Genomic DNA, 19,904 nt, shown 5'->3' with positions numbered 1-19,904 from the left:
ATAACTTATCCAAAATAATCAACACAGGCTTTATAGATCTGACAGCACGCCTGTAGACTCTTGATCAAATAATCAAGTTAAGAGTTCTTGACATTTTAGAGGACCCAGTGCTGTCTGTGTGTCTCTGTGGGCTTTGACAGTCCTTAAAAGAATCAAACAAGGCCTTTTCATGAATAAGTAACCTTTAAATGATTTATTTTTATGATATGAAATATACAATAGCTCCACCCAGAGTTACTCTTCTGTTCCAATTTCCAACTTGCTGACACTCCCTCTGGTGGTTTTACTGTTCCAAAAACGGAAGGAAAAAAAAAAAAAGATAAATGACTGAAAACAAAATAATGCTTTTATAAAACCATAAATTAAAGATGAGGCATCTGCAGTGTCTGCTGCAGTGATCTTTGGCATAAAAAGGTCCAAACTGAGCTGTGTATTTTGACAAAATCATGTTTTTCATTAGCTTTTATTGGTTTGGTATCAACTGGTTCTTTTGATCAGTGGTTCTCACACCAACTTCTTCCACAGCTTATTTAAAAGCGTGTCAAAGCCATCTTCAGACGGGGATGTTGTTTTGTATAAATAGTATTTCGCCAGTCTTTCATGGAGACATTTGGTCCTTCCTGCTCTCCACTACAGAAGAAATCAAATTATTCAAGTGTTCCGTTTCATTATTTCAGCAGCCGTGTGGGGGGTTTCCTGTGTGTGAGTGCAGCAGCGGTAGGGTGGAGCAGGAGGCGGGATACGCCGATGGGAAAAGACGCACCGCTCGTCGATTGGACCAGATGCAGAGTGGGCGAACGCAAGCTCCTACCGAAGCTCGAAGACGGTTTTTTTTTTCCTGGACAGGCGACGAGAGGGGTCCGAGACACCTGTCAGGACTACACAGTCAGAAGCGGTAAACTACGTAAAGGCAACCGGAGGCTGCGTGTTTAGCGATGGCCGTGCTGTTATCGTGATTGTAGGCTGTCGGTGACCACGGTGCGTAAAGTTATCTCGCCGCTGTCTTGTTTTCTTTGTGTTACGTTCTCAGTTTGTGTCAAGCCGCATGAGTTCGCCGCTGTTTTTAGGTCAGCTGGTTGGGGTTCCGTTAGAAATAATGCACCCCACCATGGAGAAGGACACAACTTACACCAAGATCTTTGTCGGCGGGCTGCCTTATCACACCAACGACGCCTCACTTCGGAAATATTTCGAGACTTTCGGGGACATCGACGAGGCGGTGGTGATCACGGACAAACAGACTGGAAAATCCAGAGGATACGGCTTTGTGAGTCAATCTAAGTTCATCTGTTTTCTCGTAGCATAAACGAAGAGCTGAACATAAAGAGTAAAATATGGTGTTTAATTACGGTTTTATCAGCCGCTCTGACTTTAATTGGATTGTCAGGGAGCTAAACACACACTAGATCATGTCTGTTGCAGCCACTAATGAGTTTAAAGCGACTTTATCTTTTATGGTTAATTGCATTTTATTTTATGTACTCCTTTTTTTTCTTTCTTTCTTTTTAATCGCAACCTCCTGCGGGATTTTCTTTCTTGGCCTTGGAGGCTGCACACACTGCCACTTTGTTCGAGCTGCAGCCATGTGCAGAGTGTCTGGTGGTGGCAGTCACATGCTTGAAGCATGAGCAGCACGTTATTTATTTTTTTATAAGTGTGTCATCAATTATCTCTGCACTCCCAAAATACTAGTGTGCGCGCAGACAGACACACGACGTAACGACTGTGTGCTGCTCAGTGTGCAGCAACACACACACACACACACACACACACACACACACACACACACACACACACACACACACACACACACACACAGAGAGAGAGAGAGAAAAGAGAGACATCTGTCCACAGATGCAGCAGCTTATTGCCAACTCAAGTGTATCAGTGTGTGTGTGTGTGTCGGAGGGGGAAGAGTCTCAGAGGTGTGACATGTCAGTTGGCGCTGCAAGATAAGGCCTCAGTAGTTTCATTTTGACTTCCGTCCTGCAGCCCCCACCCCCTCCTCTTCCCCTCTGCCAGCATGGAGTTAGTTGGTTGTTTGCTTGACTGAGTTTGTGTGTGAAAGAGACAGAGATAAGAAACGGAGAACTAATGTGTATTGGACTTTAAATGATTAAATGATCTCAACCTGTGCATTCTCAATGAGCTGATCAGCAGAGGCAACTACAGTGTGTTGAGCTGTTTGGGGGGAGGTGCTCATTTCATCCATTCCTTCCCTTCATCGGTCTGAATTCTTCAACTTCAAACCATGCTCTGCCTCTGTTTGCATAAAAGTCCAGAGTCTGATGCTGCGAAACGAAAGCAAGTGCCGCAGTTTTACTTTCCCTGTCCCACTTATTGGTGGTGGAGCTGTCTGCAGCTGTGGTTTACCTTGTAGTGTAGCTGCACTGTGTGTGTGTGTGTGTGTGTGTGTGTGTGTGTGTGTGTGTGTGTGTGCATGCGTGCGTGCGTGCATCGACCTTAATCCCCCCCCTTTCCGCCTTCTTTCTGCCCACTCCTCATCTCACTCCCTTAAGGTAGATTCCAGTATCTCAACCTTGGCAGCCCAGTCTGAACAAAACAAATCTGCCTCCTACATATCAGCCCACACCAGACCCGACACACAGCTGAAGCTCCTCTGGAAGCATTAAAACACGCTGCTGGTTGCTCCTCTCACGTAGTGGAGTCAGTGTCCTCTCTCGCACTTAGCTTAAAGATTCAATGATTTTAAGGAGAGAGGAGGACAGCAGCTCCCTCAGGGTCCCTCTGTGTCTGTTGCTTCATCTTATCGCACATGTTAGCATCCAAACCGAAGAGGGAATCTTTTACATGATGCAGTTATGGAGCTTTAAAGGGTTTACAAACCAGAGTGATATCTTGTAACGCTGTGATGCTGTCAACAGGTGACCATGGTGGACAGGGGGGCAGCAGACCGGGCGTGCAAAGATGCAAACCCCATCATCGACGGCAGGAAGGCCAACGTCAACCTGGCGTACCTGGGGGCAAAGCCTCGCAACTCGCAAACAAGTAAGTGTGTTTGAGTGTTGTGAAACACACAGTATTGAAAGGGATTCTTAGGATCATATGATACACGTGATATTTTTGGCCATGTTTTAGCCAAAAACCTAAGAATCCTACTTGCTAGTGGCCTCTTTATTCTATTTTTTATTTCACTCAACAAATACCGTTAGAACTTCCCAGCCTGTTTGCAGCATTCAGACAAATCCTGCCCTCATAATGCTTTAATAAATGTTTCAGAAATAAGCACTTTTACTTTTCAAAAAGGCCAACTAATTCCTTAAAACAGCTGGACACCATCGTTTTTGGCACGTTACAGAATAAGCGATAAAAAGTGCATTCGTCTGATGCATATTAATAAAAAGAATAGTGGGGGGGGGGGGGGTTGTTTCAACATAAACTGCAGTACCCAGGTTCGTCATAATGAAGGGACATGTCACCCAGTGCAACACCACAACTCATTGATGGGATTTTAATGGCTTTTGGACGACATTAAAGGTCTATGGCACAGACGAATAATGTATATCAGGTTTTGGCTGTGCAAACTTGTCAATACAATCAATTCATTGTTGGGTTTTTGTCTTAGAATATTTGTCAATCCAAACCTTGAAAACAAGCCTAAGAAAAACAGTGTTTCATTCACATACGTCCATACCATACGTTATGTGGTTATTAAACAACATGGTGTGAATTTGGTACCGCAGAGTATTGCATTACAAAATATTACAGTAAATATTACAGCATTCTACAAGTGCAGAAACACAGGCATGTTATCAAAATGTCTCACTGCCTTGTGTTTCCATGCATATGAGTTTTCTGATAGCAATTTAGTGTCCCACTTATGTATTTGGTGGATGTGGTAACTGTGGGATTAAACAATTTCTCCAGGTTTTACCCCATCCAATCCAGTTTTGCAGTCAGTCAGTGACCTCAAAAATAAGAAGGAAACTTGGACTTCTTTAATGCAGGTCATAAAGTGAATATCACTCTTATGTTCCGTAACTGGGGAAGCTGACATGTATAAACCGGCAGACAGACAATCAAAAGTCTGGATGCTGTTAAGATCTTGTATACAGAGATACAAAAAGACTAGGTTTCTCATGCATCATGTAAACTCTACATCCTGAAAACGATAAAAAAAAAAAAAAAAAAACCACAATGAGACCAATCTTCAACCCACCATGACGTTACCTAGTGGTTTGTGAACTGCCATTTTGAAGCAGTTGCATTTGTCTTGCATTTGGGCCGACGTCATGTTGGTGTTTTGGAGCCAGAATTGACCATATTTGGCAAGCTGAGGATGAGTGAAGGGTGGTTTTGACTGAGAAGACAAGGACATGAAGAAAAAAAAAAAAGACTAATCCATGGCTTTTAAATCAACCCAGGAACACCCCAAAACATACCTCTCTTTGAGGCCTAATATCTAATTAATGATGGAATACTTTTCAAAAGACCCACCAGAATGTGGATCTGTGGGTGTGAATATAGCTAATGACACCATAATGCCTGGAGGAAAACATATATTGACTTAGTATTTTATGAGAATTTGGTAATTTTTGAATGGGAGTCAACGGAGTCAGAGGCTTTTTGGCACCAGCCACTAGTGGCCCTCCGTGGTATTGCAATTAAGGTACTTCCCCTTTGGCTTTACTTTTCAGACCCTGAGACTGTATCTTTTTTTTTATTCGCAGTCTTTGGGTAAGACTCGTAAATGTACCAGCTGAGGATATCTTTACTTTGAGAAAAGAATAACGGCAGCTCCTGTAAATGATCACTGTGCTGCATCTCTAGCAGGTTTAAAGTCTCTGCATGTTGGTTTTTAGGTTTCACTTGAAATGGATTGAAACCCACAGCTGTCTGAATGGTAGGAAGCCATTCTCAAAGCCAATAAGTATAAATTTGAGGTTGGTTGGATAAATCCTGTAAAACCGCTGGTATGCTCATCACCCAGCCAGCTGTCTCTGCTCGTTCCCACCATCCATTGACTCTTTGTGTGCTTGAGTTTTTACGCACAGCTCTCCTGCCGCCAGGCTTTTTCAGAGTTAACCACCACCGCACATGCTTCGCACTTCCCCTCCGACGTCTGGGTGCACACCAGATCTTGACAGCAGCTCTCCCTCGCTGCTTCGTTTAAAGCTCGCTGGCTTAAATGCCGCCGTGTGTAGGTGTGATTGACAAACAGTGGCGCCAACAACAACTGACTGTGTGTCCTTATTCCTGGACCAGTGCTGCGACGCGACTCCCCAAGCATGCAGCTGATGGGAGATGGCAGCACTTGGTATTTTGTTATTGTGGGTGAGAGTATAGCGAGAGAATACAAAGAGCAAAGAGGGGATGGGACTGTTAAGAGCAAGAAATAACAGCATGCCTGTCTCCTCTTTGCCCTGCTGAAGAAAGAAAATGTGCATTTAAATGTAAGTTTGAACAAAAACAGGAAGGGTGATGAAGTCATGGCAGTACTGTAAAAGAGAGAAATGAGAAAGGAATGAATAGCTGGAGGAATGTAGGAATGAAGTCAGAAGGGGTAGAGGAGGAGGATAAGTTTCTCCTTTCTTACTCATCCTCAGCTGATTTCTGGTGAAGTCTGGAGGCAGCGAGGTCACAGATGTTTGCGAGCAATAGAGTGCATCATTATTTGTGAGTGTGCATGCTGAGGGAGTAACAGTCAGCCTGTGATACTCCTGTATACATGCTAACATCTGATTCAAACAAACTGTGACAGAGAGGGAGAGAACTGGCTCTGTCCTTGTCTGCCCGTCTCTTCCCTCTACACTCTATAGCTAAAATATCCCTCCTTACTCTTTGTCTTTGTCTGCAGGTCTTTCTGTTGGAGTTCAGCAAGTCCATCCTACGTGGGCTCAGAGGCAATATGGGTAAGACAGAGAAGAATCAATACCACTGTTTCAACCTCTCTCTCTCTCTCTCTCACCTGCCTCCTCCTCATCCTCCTCCTCCTCCTCCTCCTCAACACAATACGTTTCACTCCTCCGTCCTTGACATTTGTGAGCGCTGGCTCTTGTTCTGTACTTGGGTCGTGGTAGTTACGGGCACCTTTCAATGTGAAAGAAAGGAAGAAAAACATCACAGCACAGATTGTGTTTGTTTAAACTCAAGAATGTACTCAGCTCTGCACCTGTATCTATGACTGTACACTGGATTTTGATGCATCTCTCTCTCTCTCTCTCTTTCCGGTCTATTAAACCTGAGAGAAGCTCAATTCTGAATTTCGCTCACGCATGAGTTGGGCTTCACTGAGGCAACAAGCCATTTAGTCAAACTTTCCTCCATCGCTTTTCTTTTTCCCAACATGCGCACACAGTTTTTGCACATTAGTGCACACAGGAATTGTTGCATCAATTTATGATTCATCACAGAGTTTTGTGGTAGTTAAACTATTTAATAAAGCTAGATGAATTAGGTCAGTGATTCCAAGAGGTCACAAGACAGTTACTACGGCGGAAAATAACAAGAACCATAGCCACGCTAACATGCTCGCACTGACAATACCAACGTGCTCATTAGCAGATATAATGCTTACCATGTTCTCTATCTTGGTGTGTTAGTGTGGTAGCCTGCTAACATTTACTAAGTGACATTAAACACAAAGTGCAGGTGATCGGCTGACGGGAATGTGAGTAGGTTTGCAGGAAAAAAGTGTTGGAGACACTGAAAGGAGCAATGTGTAGGATGAGGTGAGAACTCGTGGTGAGATTGCAGATTGCAACAAATTGAACACGCCTCCCCTTCCAAGCGTGTAAGAGAAACTACGGTAGCTGGAAAACATGAAAAGATCACAAAAGGCCCTCTAGAGCCAGTGTTTGATTTGTCCTTTCAGGGCTACTGTACTGAAACCTGGCGGTGAAACACGCCGTGCTCTGTCAAAGGGTTAATCAGCCAAAGGGCACACACCTGCTAAACTCTACGCTGCTGTGATTGGTTGTTTCACTTGTCAGTCAACTGGTCCCGAACCCTAATCCTGACCATAACCTTAAACCTCCCACAACCTGACATCCAATCGCAGGCTAGGCGTCCCTGCTCCTTTAGATTAATCAGCAATTCACCCTGAGGGAGACGTGACCGTCTACTGAATTTCATAGTACACCATCCAATAATTGTCAAGACATTGCAATGAAATATCCACCTTCTCATTGCACTACAAAGAAAGTAATGGGATCATTGAAGGCAGTAGGACACATCCTCTGGGAATCATGAATGTCTGTACAATCATTTGTGCCAATCCATTCAGTAGATGTTGAGATATTTCACAGGATACGTGGGAGTTTTGGCCTGACCTGGTGGTGTTAAACAAAAAGTCAGAATATCAGCAAAGTTACAGGGATTCATCTTCTGGAGACTATTAATGTTCATACAAAGATTTGTGACAATCCATCCAATAATTGTTGAGATAATGTCAGCGTGGACCAAAGTGGTTAAGCGACCAACTGAGATTTCCACAGCCACGCTGTATACTGTGCTACACAAAATTATTTTTCATTTAGATTTTTTTATGATAATCTGTGGCTTTTCTCATGAAGTGTTGTTTTGTTTCACCTCCTCAGGCATCAAAAATTGTAGGAGAAGGAAGAATCGCTTGATTCAACTGCTCAAAACTCACAGACAGGCTGTGGTTTGAGGTCACTAGTGTGTATTTCTTTGTGTTGAGGGAGTGGCAGGCATCAAAAGCTTCTCAATTGATTATCTAGAACATGTACTATAGTGCTACAGTTGTATATTAATGTTAACGATATTAGGATTTTGGCCACTTGGCCTTCTGCCTATGCACTGGAGTGCTCAATGGGAACTGAGGCGTCATGGTTGGGAGCTGCTGGTGGGAAATTTTATGTTCACATGTGATTCACATGTGACTCTACCGCCTCATCCAGTCTCCCAGGGTTTCAGTGTGAACACGAATCTTAATGAGTCAACATGGAGGATGATTCAGATCCATGTTACAGACCGTTGAAAGCCGCTGCAGGTCGAACCCAGTTGTTGTGTTGTTGTGTAAGATGAGCCTGGTTGACTCCCCTGACAACGCTTACTTCGGCTTGACTCAGATAGTCAGTGTATCACTGCTGCCGAGGTGATCTTAGACGAGGACGTTGTCAACCATCACTGCTGTCTCCTTGATTTTGTTCTGTGTATGTGGGCGTGCTGTTCCTTTTTTTGAGCATCGTTTCAAAATGAAATAGCTGCTATTTGGGGAAGAGAGTGTTCACTCTCTTTGATTCTAATGTGTTTTGGTCTTTGGTTGACAAAAATGTCAAGTTTTAGTGACAGGATCTTCTATATTTTAGAGTTATTTTAAGGAATAAACAGGACGTAGCGTTTTGGAAAAGATCTCTTCAATCTGACTTTCTGAAGGGAGACAAGTTTTGATCCTGCGGCTACAGAAAAGTCCATTAAAAACCTCAACTCTTCTGAGTGCTATTAATATTGCAGTCCTCAATTTCTGAATGAGCGATGAGGGAATTGAGGCTGACCCAGATGAGTCTATGAATGAGTGATGAAGGGTTTATAGAAAGTCTCCCAGAGTGACGGCCGACATTTGAGTTGAGCTTTTAATCTCTACTTCCAGGAAGAGTCACAGTTTGACACCTCCCAGACTGAAACAAAAGAGGCAAAAACATCACCTGGCACAGTAACCAACTAACACACCCCAAAGGAAAACACACACAAGAGGTGGCACTTTGTTAGTGTGGGAACACCTGTCAACTCGAGCCATTCAGACGTTTGTAACAGATTTGTTTTGGTTGGAACTGTTTAAATTAATGATTCGATATTTGAGTCATTTATGAAGCAAAAAATGTCCAATGTTTTTCTTCTCTGAGCACCACAGCTGTCTTTTCCTCAGTCCTGATTAATTCTTCTTCACTTCTTTCCGATATCTCATGACGTTGTCATTCAACTATTTGACTACAGCCTCTGCCATTGAGTGACTGAGTGAAAAAGTTACACCACTGGTCAGCTGAATGCTACGACTTCCTGTATCTGTTTCAAACTAAAAGTCATAACTTCAAACTAAATGTCCTCTAGTATTTCATACCGGGTCTAGCCTTATACCAGGTTTTTAGTCTTGCTAAATATCTTTCCCAACAATTTTGTGGCAATGTAATGTTAAATGGGTATGCCTTTTTAAATCGATTCACTTTTTTTGCATTAAGGTGTTTAGTCTTCGGGGGCTTTTTGTGTGTGATTAATTAATGTGTCAATTTATTTGTTCAAACTGTTGTTTTAGTCATGAGTACTTTCACACAGCGGGCTAACGTTACGTGACAATGTGTTTCGTTTTTTTTTGGAAGGAGGTTGATTTTTTTTTCTAGCTTTCCCACTGCAAAAAAGGGAATCAACCAATCAGGTTGTCTCGAGGCAGAACAGACAGAGTGCCAGATGCTGCTCTGGGTCAGCTGGATCCCTGTAGTTGATCATCTGCCTCCTCAGATGCGACACTAGCATTCCCAGCAGGAACTCGAAACTGTCCCAGCGACATCCTGAAATATGTCCAGAACCGGCCGAGGTAGAGCTTCATCTCCTGTAAGAGACAGTGAAAGCTTCCTGCTGTTTCTCTACTTCGTAAAAGGTTTTGTACCTAAAATGTCTTCTTCTTTGGTCTCTCCTTTTTAACACCACATATGTTGAAGGAGACCATTAGTTTATAAAGTATCTTGTAAATATGTTATTTTTATTGTTCTCTGGTGCATTTAGTTGCATCTGTTGCAGAAGAAGAAGCGATACCAATATGTGCGGCAGCATTAATCTCAAGAGATCTCAGTGCAGCTGTAGCTGCAAAAGGTGTTACACTTTGATTTGATGGTGGATTTCTTTTCCTGAACAGGAAATGGTCTATTTTGAATGACTACTATCACTCTTATCTCTCCAAAATAGATGAGACATTAAGTCTTTGTTGTTTGTCTGAAATCATTTTGTTGAATGAAATCACTTCATTGTTCTGTATTCACCGCACTGAAACAGGCCGACAGAAGGCGACCTGACCTGAATTTTTTTTTTTTTAAAGAATTTAACTAATCTAGTCAAGTCTAATGGACATAAATAACATATTCAAACAGGCGATAAATAAACCTCAGGGCCAGTGAAATCTATGTGAAAAGGGCACATCTGGCCCGGTTCAGATCTCTCTGCTGCAAAGCTCCATGTGTCTTTGACATGATCAGTATGACTGCAGTCAGTTTCAAACATTTCCTTCCAACATGAAGGACCTTTATTTTAGGAACAACAAAAAGGAATAGCTGAAGTTTGAAACAGGGCTGTGCTAATAGAAGCTTCCCCTGTCTTAAATCCCCAAATTAGTCAACTCAGGGTAATTAACACATTACAGTTTGTTTATTCAGTCTATCAGGAAGCTGTAGGGTACTGGCAACAAGCAGGTACAGCCCAGTGAGTCACTTTTCAGATACGGGTCTAAAACGATACCCACCAAAAAAAATGTTAACATACAAAACATGTTATTCAATGAGCGCTGATAGGTGGATTTTGTTGTTTTGTTTCCCCTTCTTTTCAGTGTCTTTGTTGCGCTATACGCTGTCACTTCATATTTGAGTGACTGATGTGGAAGACTTCTCTTGTAACTCACAGTAAGAAAAGCAAATAAACATGTTTTTCCAAAACGTCAAACTACTCCTTTAAACATGAAATCTGCCTAAGTGTGTGCGCGGGTCTTTTGTTGCCGATTCCCCTTCGTCTTCGTCACTGTGGGGCTCCCAGTGGGATGCTGCCTCTGTCTGCTCAGACGACCCCACACAATAAACAGTAAATATCAAAGATAAACTCAAACAAAGCACAGCCCTGTCTGCTGCTTCGGCGTATTTGCTTAAAAGTTTTGACAGAACAGAGGACGGGCGGATGCCAAATGTGGCTCTGAGGTACAGCTGAGTTGGGGGTGGGGGAGACATGTTCTCGTTTGGGGCGGGGTGGGGGGGTTGGGTGGGGGGCATCTGTCGCCCATGGCCGCCTGCTGTCTGCCTTCAGCACCCAATGTCAGTACGGTTGCTTGGCAGAAAAAAACCTTCTGGTGTTTATTTTTTGGAGAGAAAAGAAAGGAGATGGCTGTGCGGTGAGGCTGTGGTGGTGGGGGGGGGTATTTCCTGTTGAAACAGTATAACAGTGCGGGGGAGGAGGAGGTGACACAGACTTCTACCACACCTGTGGCCGGGTGTAATTGCTGCTAGGCTCGGTGAAGCTTTAGGGCCGGCGGTAGACATAATGCTGGAGCTCGTTTATTATAGCATTATTAAATCAAACGTCAGGGAATGATAAAACTGTCTCGTTATAATGTTGAAATCCTCAACTGTCTTTTGTCTTTAGCCATTTTCTCATGTGAGCCCTGTCCTGGGAATAAGGTCAGAACATTGCCCTTTTAGATTGTCTGTGTCAGATATGTTTTAATTCAATTCAATTCAATTCAATTCAATTTTATTTATATAGCGCCAAATCACAACATGGGTAATTTCATGGCACCGTTTTTAACCTACTGGAAATACTTTTATATATGTTTAGGTGATGTGTGGCCTCTGGGTAGCGCGTGCAGATATGATAGAAGCATAATTAACACGTCCATTCCTCTACTATGAACTGCGCCTACAATGAACTGCTCTATCAACACAATGACATTACACAGACTTTGTAATTGAGATCTGGCTGTGTAAAGTCCGTTTAATGTCCGGTCCAACTGAGTCTCACACACACACACACACACACAGCTCGTCTGGTTAATGTCTACATAAGTTCAGGGTTGTAGTGTGAAAGCAGCTTTTGTCTTTTTTTTTTTTTCAGTCTTCCTTCCTCCTCCTCCCTCCCTCCCCCTCTCCTCCCCTCTTTCAGCCGGTAGTTATCACTCTGTCTGTCGAGGGGTTTAGGTAGACAGCGAACCCTCAGGTGGATATTCCTCTTACCAAGGGACCCAATTAAGAGAGGCACTTCTGTTCGATGAAAAGCCTAATTTGAATAAAAGCATGTAAAAAGATCATGTTGGAAGCTTTTCATCGCTCTGAAAGCTCCTGTTTTGTTTAGTTGTCTGTTAAAAGATGAGTCACATTTTGATCTGCCAGTTGCTTTTTTCTCTCTCTTTCTCAGTCCTTGAGTTTTTGAGCTTTTGTAGTTTTGTAATGTGCATTTCAACACCAAACTCAGCTGCTGCTTCCCCTTTTTTGTCTTTTGTTGGAGCCAAAATCAGATGTTGACAAATACAGTGCTTAAAGATATAGACGGAGGCCCATTTTTAATGAGCAGTGACTTAACATTTCAGGCTGAATCAACACTTCTGTATATATCATGTGCCTGCAGGCGCCATCCAACAAAAACCTGTCAAACTGCCAGAAATGGGACGAGATGAAGGCATGACGCTTGGAGGAAGACTTTTACTTTGAAACGGCTGCAGACAAGTGATGTTTAAAAAACAAACAAAACAAAAAAACATTAAAAAACTGCTTAAAAAAGTTTAACTCAATCCATGAGCTGCACATTTTTTTTTATTTGTTTTGTGGTTCAGTCAAATGATTAATTACATGACCTCTCAGGGCTGGAGTTATTAATTCATCAATTAGTCAACTAATACGATAAATCATAAATCAGCTGCGTGAGTGTTTTGTAAGAGCTGGCGGTAGGAGGAGATGGAGGCTGGCAGGCGAGAGCTGAGGAATAGTGGAGAGATGGAAGGAGCAGAGCGGAGGTGAGGTTGGGCTGGGAGACGCTGGCTGGTGTGGGAATAGATTAAAAGTGACAAACATCCATGTCAACATCTTTTTTTTTTTTTTTTTTTTATTAAATGTGATGTTGTTTTTTTTTATTCAAAACATATACAATAAAAAAATTTTTTTTAATTTTTTTTTAAATCCCTTTATTTGTGTGAAATCCTTCATACCTGCAGTAGCTATTAAGATGTGGGAAAAAAAACAATCTAAAGTATTTAGAATATATGAATTGGGCCAAAATACTGAAATGGAAACAATCAAATACAAGAAGTGGACTGAAACTAATTAAATTTTTATGATGACACCATTATTATATTTTGTACAATCAGTCCAATGTGTCTCAGAAGGTGTGATTCACATCTGTTTCTGTCTGGCTGCCTTATGATTTACTCTTACTCAGCTTCAGAGACCTTTAAAGTTTTATTAACCTTAAGAGGTTTTAAGTCATTAGAAATCTGACAAATAGCTTTAAATGAAGGATTTTCACCTCAAAATTTTCAAACTATCACTTTAAACAGTTGAAGCAGATAAATCCAGTCACGAACAGGATGTTTTAAAACGCTTGTTGGATGAGCAACAAGTGAACGCGAGATGGAAATTATTTGGATTTCTTCATATTGACATCAAAATCTGTTCATGTGTAGGGTTTACGCTTCAAGCGTGAACTATCCGAGATACACTGAAGTAATCATGACTGACACTGCCGTGATAAAATTCAGTAAACATATCAGTTATTTCACATTTTCTCCACATCACGTGACCCTATTTGAATGAATCAAATTTAAATGTCTTTCTTGCTCGCTGACAAGAGAGCTGAGTGTCCAGCGCTGATGTTGGCCTTTTCTATCGCTCAGCCTCCCTCAAGCCGTGTGTGTGTTTATCGAGAGAGGACGAAGGGTCATGCGTGTGCGTCTCCATGAGTGTGTGTGTGTGTGTGTTTGTCTCTTTGACTGACTCACCCTCCTCTCATCCCTCATCTGAACTATTAAAAGCGAGGCTGTCCTAAGGCATGAAGGATATGATGGCTGATCCTTCACCTCTCAGCATCTCTCGCTCCTCGTCCGAAGAGCCACAACCTCGACCCTCAAAAACAAAAAAGAGAGGATGTTTTGTTTTTTATTCTCTTTAGTCAGTACATCCTATCTCTTTCATCCCACTGCCTGGTTTTCGAGAGGGGACAGTGAGGGGGAGTGCAACAGAGGAAGATGGCTGTGAGGGAGTAAACCCAGTGAGGGGAGAGAGAAGGGAGTCGGTGGAGGTTATTCTGCTCTCATGGGTCTGTTAGTGAGTGCACACCCATGCAGCTGTGCCAATTAGCTCCGCCATGCTTGAACCCCCCACTCACCACACACACACACACACACACACACACACACACACACACACACACACACACACACACACACACACACACACACACACACACACACACACACACACACACACACACACACACACACACACACACACACACACACAGACATCCACACATCCTCTTCTAAGCTGCTTAAGTAACTACACACAACCTGTTAAGTGTGTGTGAGAGATACATTTATTTCTTGCATGTTCACATTCTCTGGATGTGATGAGTTTGACCGTGTGATTCAATGTGTGCTTTGTGATTTCATGTTTTCATGCCTGTCTGTCTACATCTCCTATATATATATATATATATATATATATAAAAATACATACATACATATAAGTGTGTGTTTGACAGCCTGTGATGATGCAAGGCACGGCGAGGAGAGAGGCGAGGCGAGGAGAGAGGCGAGGCGCAGCTCCCCCTCATATAATGCCACTGTCACATTGGATCAGTCAGGCCGGTGCACGGGCAGGCAGGCAGGCAGGCAGCGGCACGCAGCCGTGGGAATGACACTGCACTTCTGCTCTGGAAGAAGGGAGATGGGATACAGAGGGGTCAAGAAGGCGGGACGCTATTATCTTCAGCTTTGTTTTGACTTGATCTATTGTTGTTTATCATTAGTCTGCAGATTTGATCTTTGTCATGCTTTCTTGTCCAGAACTCCCTCCAACTATTCTCTGTTTCTTACAGTGTTGTCCGACATTAAACATACAGTTTTAATACTTAAAAAGTTTTGGTTATTTTACATGTTGGCCCTTTGTTTTCTCTTTGTTTAAAGAGCCCAACCAATACTGGAGTTTTTGGTTTGATGCCAGTATTATGGACTGGAAAAATTCCATCATCTTGCAATGATCGCTCAAATGTGTTAATAAAACACTATTAACACTTGCGACAAAGATATACAAATCCTATATTACACCATTTATTGTCCCCACTGGCACACTGGCATCAGTTAGCCTGATATTACCAGACCCAAATGAACTTTTTCTGCATATATTTTCTGTAACATCGCGGCACATATCGGCCAACATATATTCAGATATAATTATATCTTTCATAGACCAATATCATTAAAATCGTCCAGCTGATATATCAGTTTTGTAACATTTGAATATGATGACAGTTAATAAATAACAACTGCGATTAAAATTTAGAGGCCCCCTGGTACTACTGTGATTAAAATGTTACATTTGATGGGTTTCATTTCTGTGTCATTACATTCGATATTTTACATTTGAGGTGTATTTTTAAAATAGGTCAGTATCACTGACTTATTAGAAGGTCGTTATTTACTATGTTTTACACTACAACTTTTATTAGGTGGAAGTAAAAATGTCCTTTTTGAAATGTCCAGGTTTTTTTTAATATCACTATTGTCTACTGATGTGGAAGAGGATACTTATTGTATTTCAAGATTCCCCAAAATGTCTCTTATCCATAGAGCCCAAGGTTCTTCTTCTTTTTTTTTTCTTTTTTTTTTTTACTAAAATCAAGTAAACTTGTACAGTAAAGTCAGTATGCTTATTTGAAAAGAAAAAAATGTAGATTCTGGAGAGTAATATTTATGAGGAGTTTTGTCCCTTTTATGAAATATTCAACAGAAACTGAGGAACTGCTGTGGAAAATGAGAATAATTTGGGTCATTGGGATTCCTCAGTACAAAACACTGCGGTTAAAAAAGGAGCTAACTGCGGTTGAACAGGTTGAAAATCCACATATGGGCACTGGAGTATACTGGCAGGCATCCTGTACATCCAGGTGTGTGTCTGTGTGTTGTGTATACAGCAGAGTGGGTGTGAACAGGCCTGGGCTCAGTGTTTGTTGTGAAAGCACACCTGATCCTTGCTCCCGATGTGTTTAGGGGTAAGCAGCAGCAGCAGGCCGCCTCTCGCCGCCCCGATCACCTGCTCGGACTCAGTGACAAGGTTATTCTCGGGTTAATGGGTTTGACTGTAGGCGCTGATCACGGGAGTGTTAAGTGTTCAACACTGTCATGTTCTGTTGTTTTTACTTAAACGCAGCAGCATAACCTAGTTCCTCTGACATGATCGCTCCTGCTTTTGCCAGATGTAACTGAGGCAGTTCAGGTTAAGTGGGCAGCCTCAGGCAAGGGCATGACTGAATGCAGGAGGACAGTAGTGCGCTTTTTCTCTCATTATTGCTGTGGCACCGAGGACCAACAATCTCACAATACAGTGCATTGGTTGTGGCAGGTTGTGTGTGTGTGTGTGTGTGTGTGTGTGTGTGTGTGTCCGTGAGTGCACAGGTAGAAAGAACCAAGAAACCAGATTATTTAGTTCAGAACATCAACCTGATAGAGATTGAGACATTTCTTATAATTGTGTTTCATTTGGATCATAGCTTCTCTTTTGAACGTTTCTCAGGCAACGTGCTAATTAAACCTAAACACAAGGGAGGAGATCTATTTTAAGGCAACGGTGCTGATAATTGCTCTTAAAAGGAGGAGGAGAACGCCTTTATAGGACTCAGTATTTGGGATATCACAAAAAAAAGCAGTTACTGGAGAAACTGCTGTCTGTTTGCAGCACTGTGTGTACGTACAGTGTCCCTTCTTACCGTTGGTGTTAAAATGACACGAATCAGATCAGATCTCACCGCGACACAGCGGCAGTGGCAGCTCTGAACACACGTTTTTATGACGTTGCCATCGGACATTTAGACAGAGATATAGATGTGCTCAGGCCTGTGTAATTTTATTCACGGTTTTTTTTTTTTTATACTTGAGGCTCAAGAGTAATATCACTTCATGTGTTATCTTCCTTTCCTAACCATTCATGTCACACGACATACACTGACCTACACTTTTTTTTTCTTTAGTCGTTTGTTTGTTTATTTTTTGCATATACAACAAAAAAAAGAAACGGAGAAAAAAGATTTTCCAAAAATGACAGAAAAGGTCAAGAAAGCGTGGCTAAAAATGAATGGAAGATAAAGAACGTAAGATTTCAAAAAGATGAATAAGACTAATAGTTGTCAGCCAAGCCAGATGTTTTGTAAGGCTGGGACACAGCTGTCCTTTGAGTTACTTGTTGACATGTTAATATGCTGACTTGTAGCAGGTAGGCTAATGTGCATTATGTTCATTATCTTAATATGGCGGGTTAGCATGCTCACAGTGACAATGCTAACATGCTGGATGAGTGTTTGCCATGTCGAACGTCTTTGCTAAACAAAGAAGACATTTTGAATTAACACTGAACACAATTGAGGTTGAAATTAAAATTTTGAGTCAGAGGATTCACAATTCAGCAATTTATGTGCAAAACTTGAATTAGAACATATGATATAAGTCGTGAAGACTTGAAGGAATTTGGCCAATAAATCTGATGGTAATAGAAAACAAAGTTGTAGCCATGACAGTGGTCCTACAAAGAAGCTCCAAATTCTAAAATTTCACTAGAATAGGATGGATATAAATTCACAGTGACCTTTGACCACCCAAATCTATTAGTTGGTCCTTGATTCTAAGTGAATGTCTGTGCCAAATTCAAGCACGCCAGCATTGTCCAAAAAAAAAAAAAATCCACCGATATCTAATTTAGTATGATTGTAGACAACTGAGGAAAAACAGAATGTTTTTATATTAAATAACTCAAAAACTAATCTGTTATCAAAATGCTTGCAAACAGACCTGCAATGATTAGTAAACTAATTGAATACTCAATCAAATGAAAATTCAGCTTCAATCGTTTCAATCATTTTTCAAGCATGAAAATTCTGTGTGTTTTCAGATGTGTGGATTTGCTGCTTTTCCTTGTTTTACATAATAGTAAATTTAATTACTTTCACTATTGGTCATCTCCAGTAGACTGTGATGGGTATTTGTTTTGGGGTTCTCTGATGTTTTCTAGACCAGAAAATGATTCAGTTAATGGAAATAATCTGCAGGTTAATAAATAATAGACATAACTTTCAGTCGCTGCCCTACTTGCTAATTGGTGACTTGACTCTTGTTCCTCTGTCTCTCCAGGCTCGCCCAGCAGTACGTCTACCCCCAGGCCTTCCTCCAGCCCAGCCTGCTGCTACAGTCTCATCTCAGCCCCACAGCGACAGCACTCGCCTCCCCTTACCTGGACTACAGCTCCGCCTACAGCCACTATGCCCCCACAGGACTGGAGCAGTACCCCTACACCCCTTCACCGTCGCCCTCTGCTGGCTACCTGAGCTACAGCTTCTCCCCCGGCACGCCAGCTCCCACCCTCACCGCATCCCAGACCCCTCCGGCTGCCATCCACCCTCCCCTGACCGCCCTCACCACTGTGTCTGCCGCCCCGCAGGCTTTCCTCCACTACCCTCTGCACCAGTCCGATCGCATGCAGTGAGAAGCTCTGAGCTGGACTGGACCTGCTGACCTGATGACTCAAAACAGTGTGACTTTTGAAATGTGTCATCATCAGGGCGAGACTGGACAAATGGAAGAGAGTGAGATGTAATCAAAAGGGCTTTTCGAGAACACTCTCATTCCTTTTTATATATATATATACATATATATATATATATATATATATGTATATATATATATATATCATTGTTGTAATAGTTATTGAAAATGTTGTACCGCTACTGTCATCAGCATACACTGAATGTTTTTCATTAGTAGGAAGCCGTCAGGGACTGGAATTAGACGACTGGTAATCTTCTGGATGTTTCTCTCTCTTCGGTGAATTTTGAGGCGGTCTGACTGCCGGAGAGCACATGGGTATGGACAGTGAGAAATATGTCTGTTTGACACGATGCTGCGGCTGCAGTTTCTCCAAACGCACTGAGCTGAATGCTGGACTTTGGCCAAGCTGAAAGCCAGATCCTCAGTCAGAAATGCAGGTCCAATTACCTCCTCTTCAAGGTTACCTTTCTGTCTATGGCCTTAGAGATCTCTCTGTACCTGGTTCATTTTGTCATTTTTATTAGCCTCTCATGCCAAATGAACAAAATGTTTATTGTTCTCCTCTTTGTTCCTCTTATCTACCGCTGGCAAGTTATGTGGTGATTATCACAGAATATGCAATTATGATGACAGAGGATGAGCATGATTAAGGTAGACAACACTGGTACATTGTGTTATTATTGCTACTGCTACGACATTACTCAGAACGACACATAAAACACTTAAAACACAAAATTCATCACATGAAAGTCCCGGAGCTGCTTTTTAGGCTTTATTGACATGTAACTTCGGAAGCAGGAGTGTTTCTGGATTTGGTTTGAGGGGGCTGTTTGTGATATACATATCAAGTAAATGTGTTTGGATGTAGATTCAGTTTCAGAAGTGTGTGTGTGTGTGTGTGTGTGTGTGTGTGTGTGTGTGTGTGTGTGTGTGTGTGTGTGTGTGTGTGTGTGTGTGTGTGTGTGTGTGTGTGTGTGTGAGTGAGTGAGTGAGTGAGTGAGTGAGTGAGTGAGTGAGAGAGAGAAATAGAGCGATGCAGTATACGCCAGTGTCAGGACAAAGCTCCTTTTCCAGCCACAGTACTGTTGTTGAGTTGTTTCTTTGTCATTGTATTTTTTTTTTCTCCAGCTGCAGAATACAGACAGACGCTTTTACAATGATACTGGAGTCTCTCGGTGCTGTGGCACCACCTTAGTAGTCTTAAACCAAGCCATACATCACATTTTAAACAAATATGCAAAATAAAAGTGAATATTTCTAAGTGAGACATGCTATTTGTGGTCATATTTCAGTATCTGTGGATAATATTTGTCAGAAGTAGCTGCTGCGTAAACACTTGGAGAGTTGCTTACATTTCTGACATTTCATACTAATGAGAGGAAAAGTGTTCAGGGGAAAGGCACATGGGTTACAGCAATAATTCAACATT

The 19,904-nt window shown here is 42.0% G+C and overlaps 1 protein-coding gene across 2 annotated transcripts; it reads left to right on the top strand.

Annotated features, from left to right (window-relative positions):
• Nucleotides 1-769: 769 nt before the first annotated feature.
• rbm38 (RNA binding motif protein 38) lies at nt 770-18,590 on the top strand. 2 transcript variants are annotated; one of them, XM_069723027.1, is made up of 5 exons: nt 770-978; nt 1,068-1,267; nt 2,886-3,009; nt 5,819-5,873; nt 18,062-18,590. In XM_069723027.1, the coding sequence occupies exons 2-5, from the start codon at nt 1,097-1,099 to the stop codon at nt 18,411-18,413; spliced, it is 702 nt and encodes a 233-aa protein (XP_069579128.1). In that variant the 5' UTR covers nt 770-978; nt 1,068-1,096; the 3' UTR covers nt 18,414-18,590. The 2 variants fall into 2 exon arrangements, with proteins under 2 accessions (XP_069579128.1, XP_069579120.1); XM_069723019.1 differs by having other exon boundaries at nt 770-1,267.
• Nucleotides 18,591-19,904: the final 1,314 nt, after the last annotated feature.

This window comes from Brachyistius frenatus, unplaced genomic scaffold, assembly GCF_029030835.1.
Source record: "Brachyistius frenatus isolate BFR_SWC_R1_liver_20210118 unplaced genomic scaffold, ASM2903083v1 Contig_6, whole genome shotgun sequence".
NCBI classification, from domain to species: Eukaryota; Metazoa; Chordata; class Actinopteri; family Embiotocidae; genus Brachyistius; species Brachyistius frenatus.
Note: the sequence above shows the minus strand (reverse complement) of the source record. Positions and strands in the feature narration are given on the sequence as shown.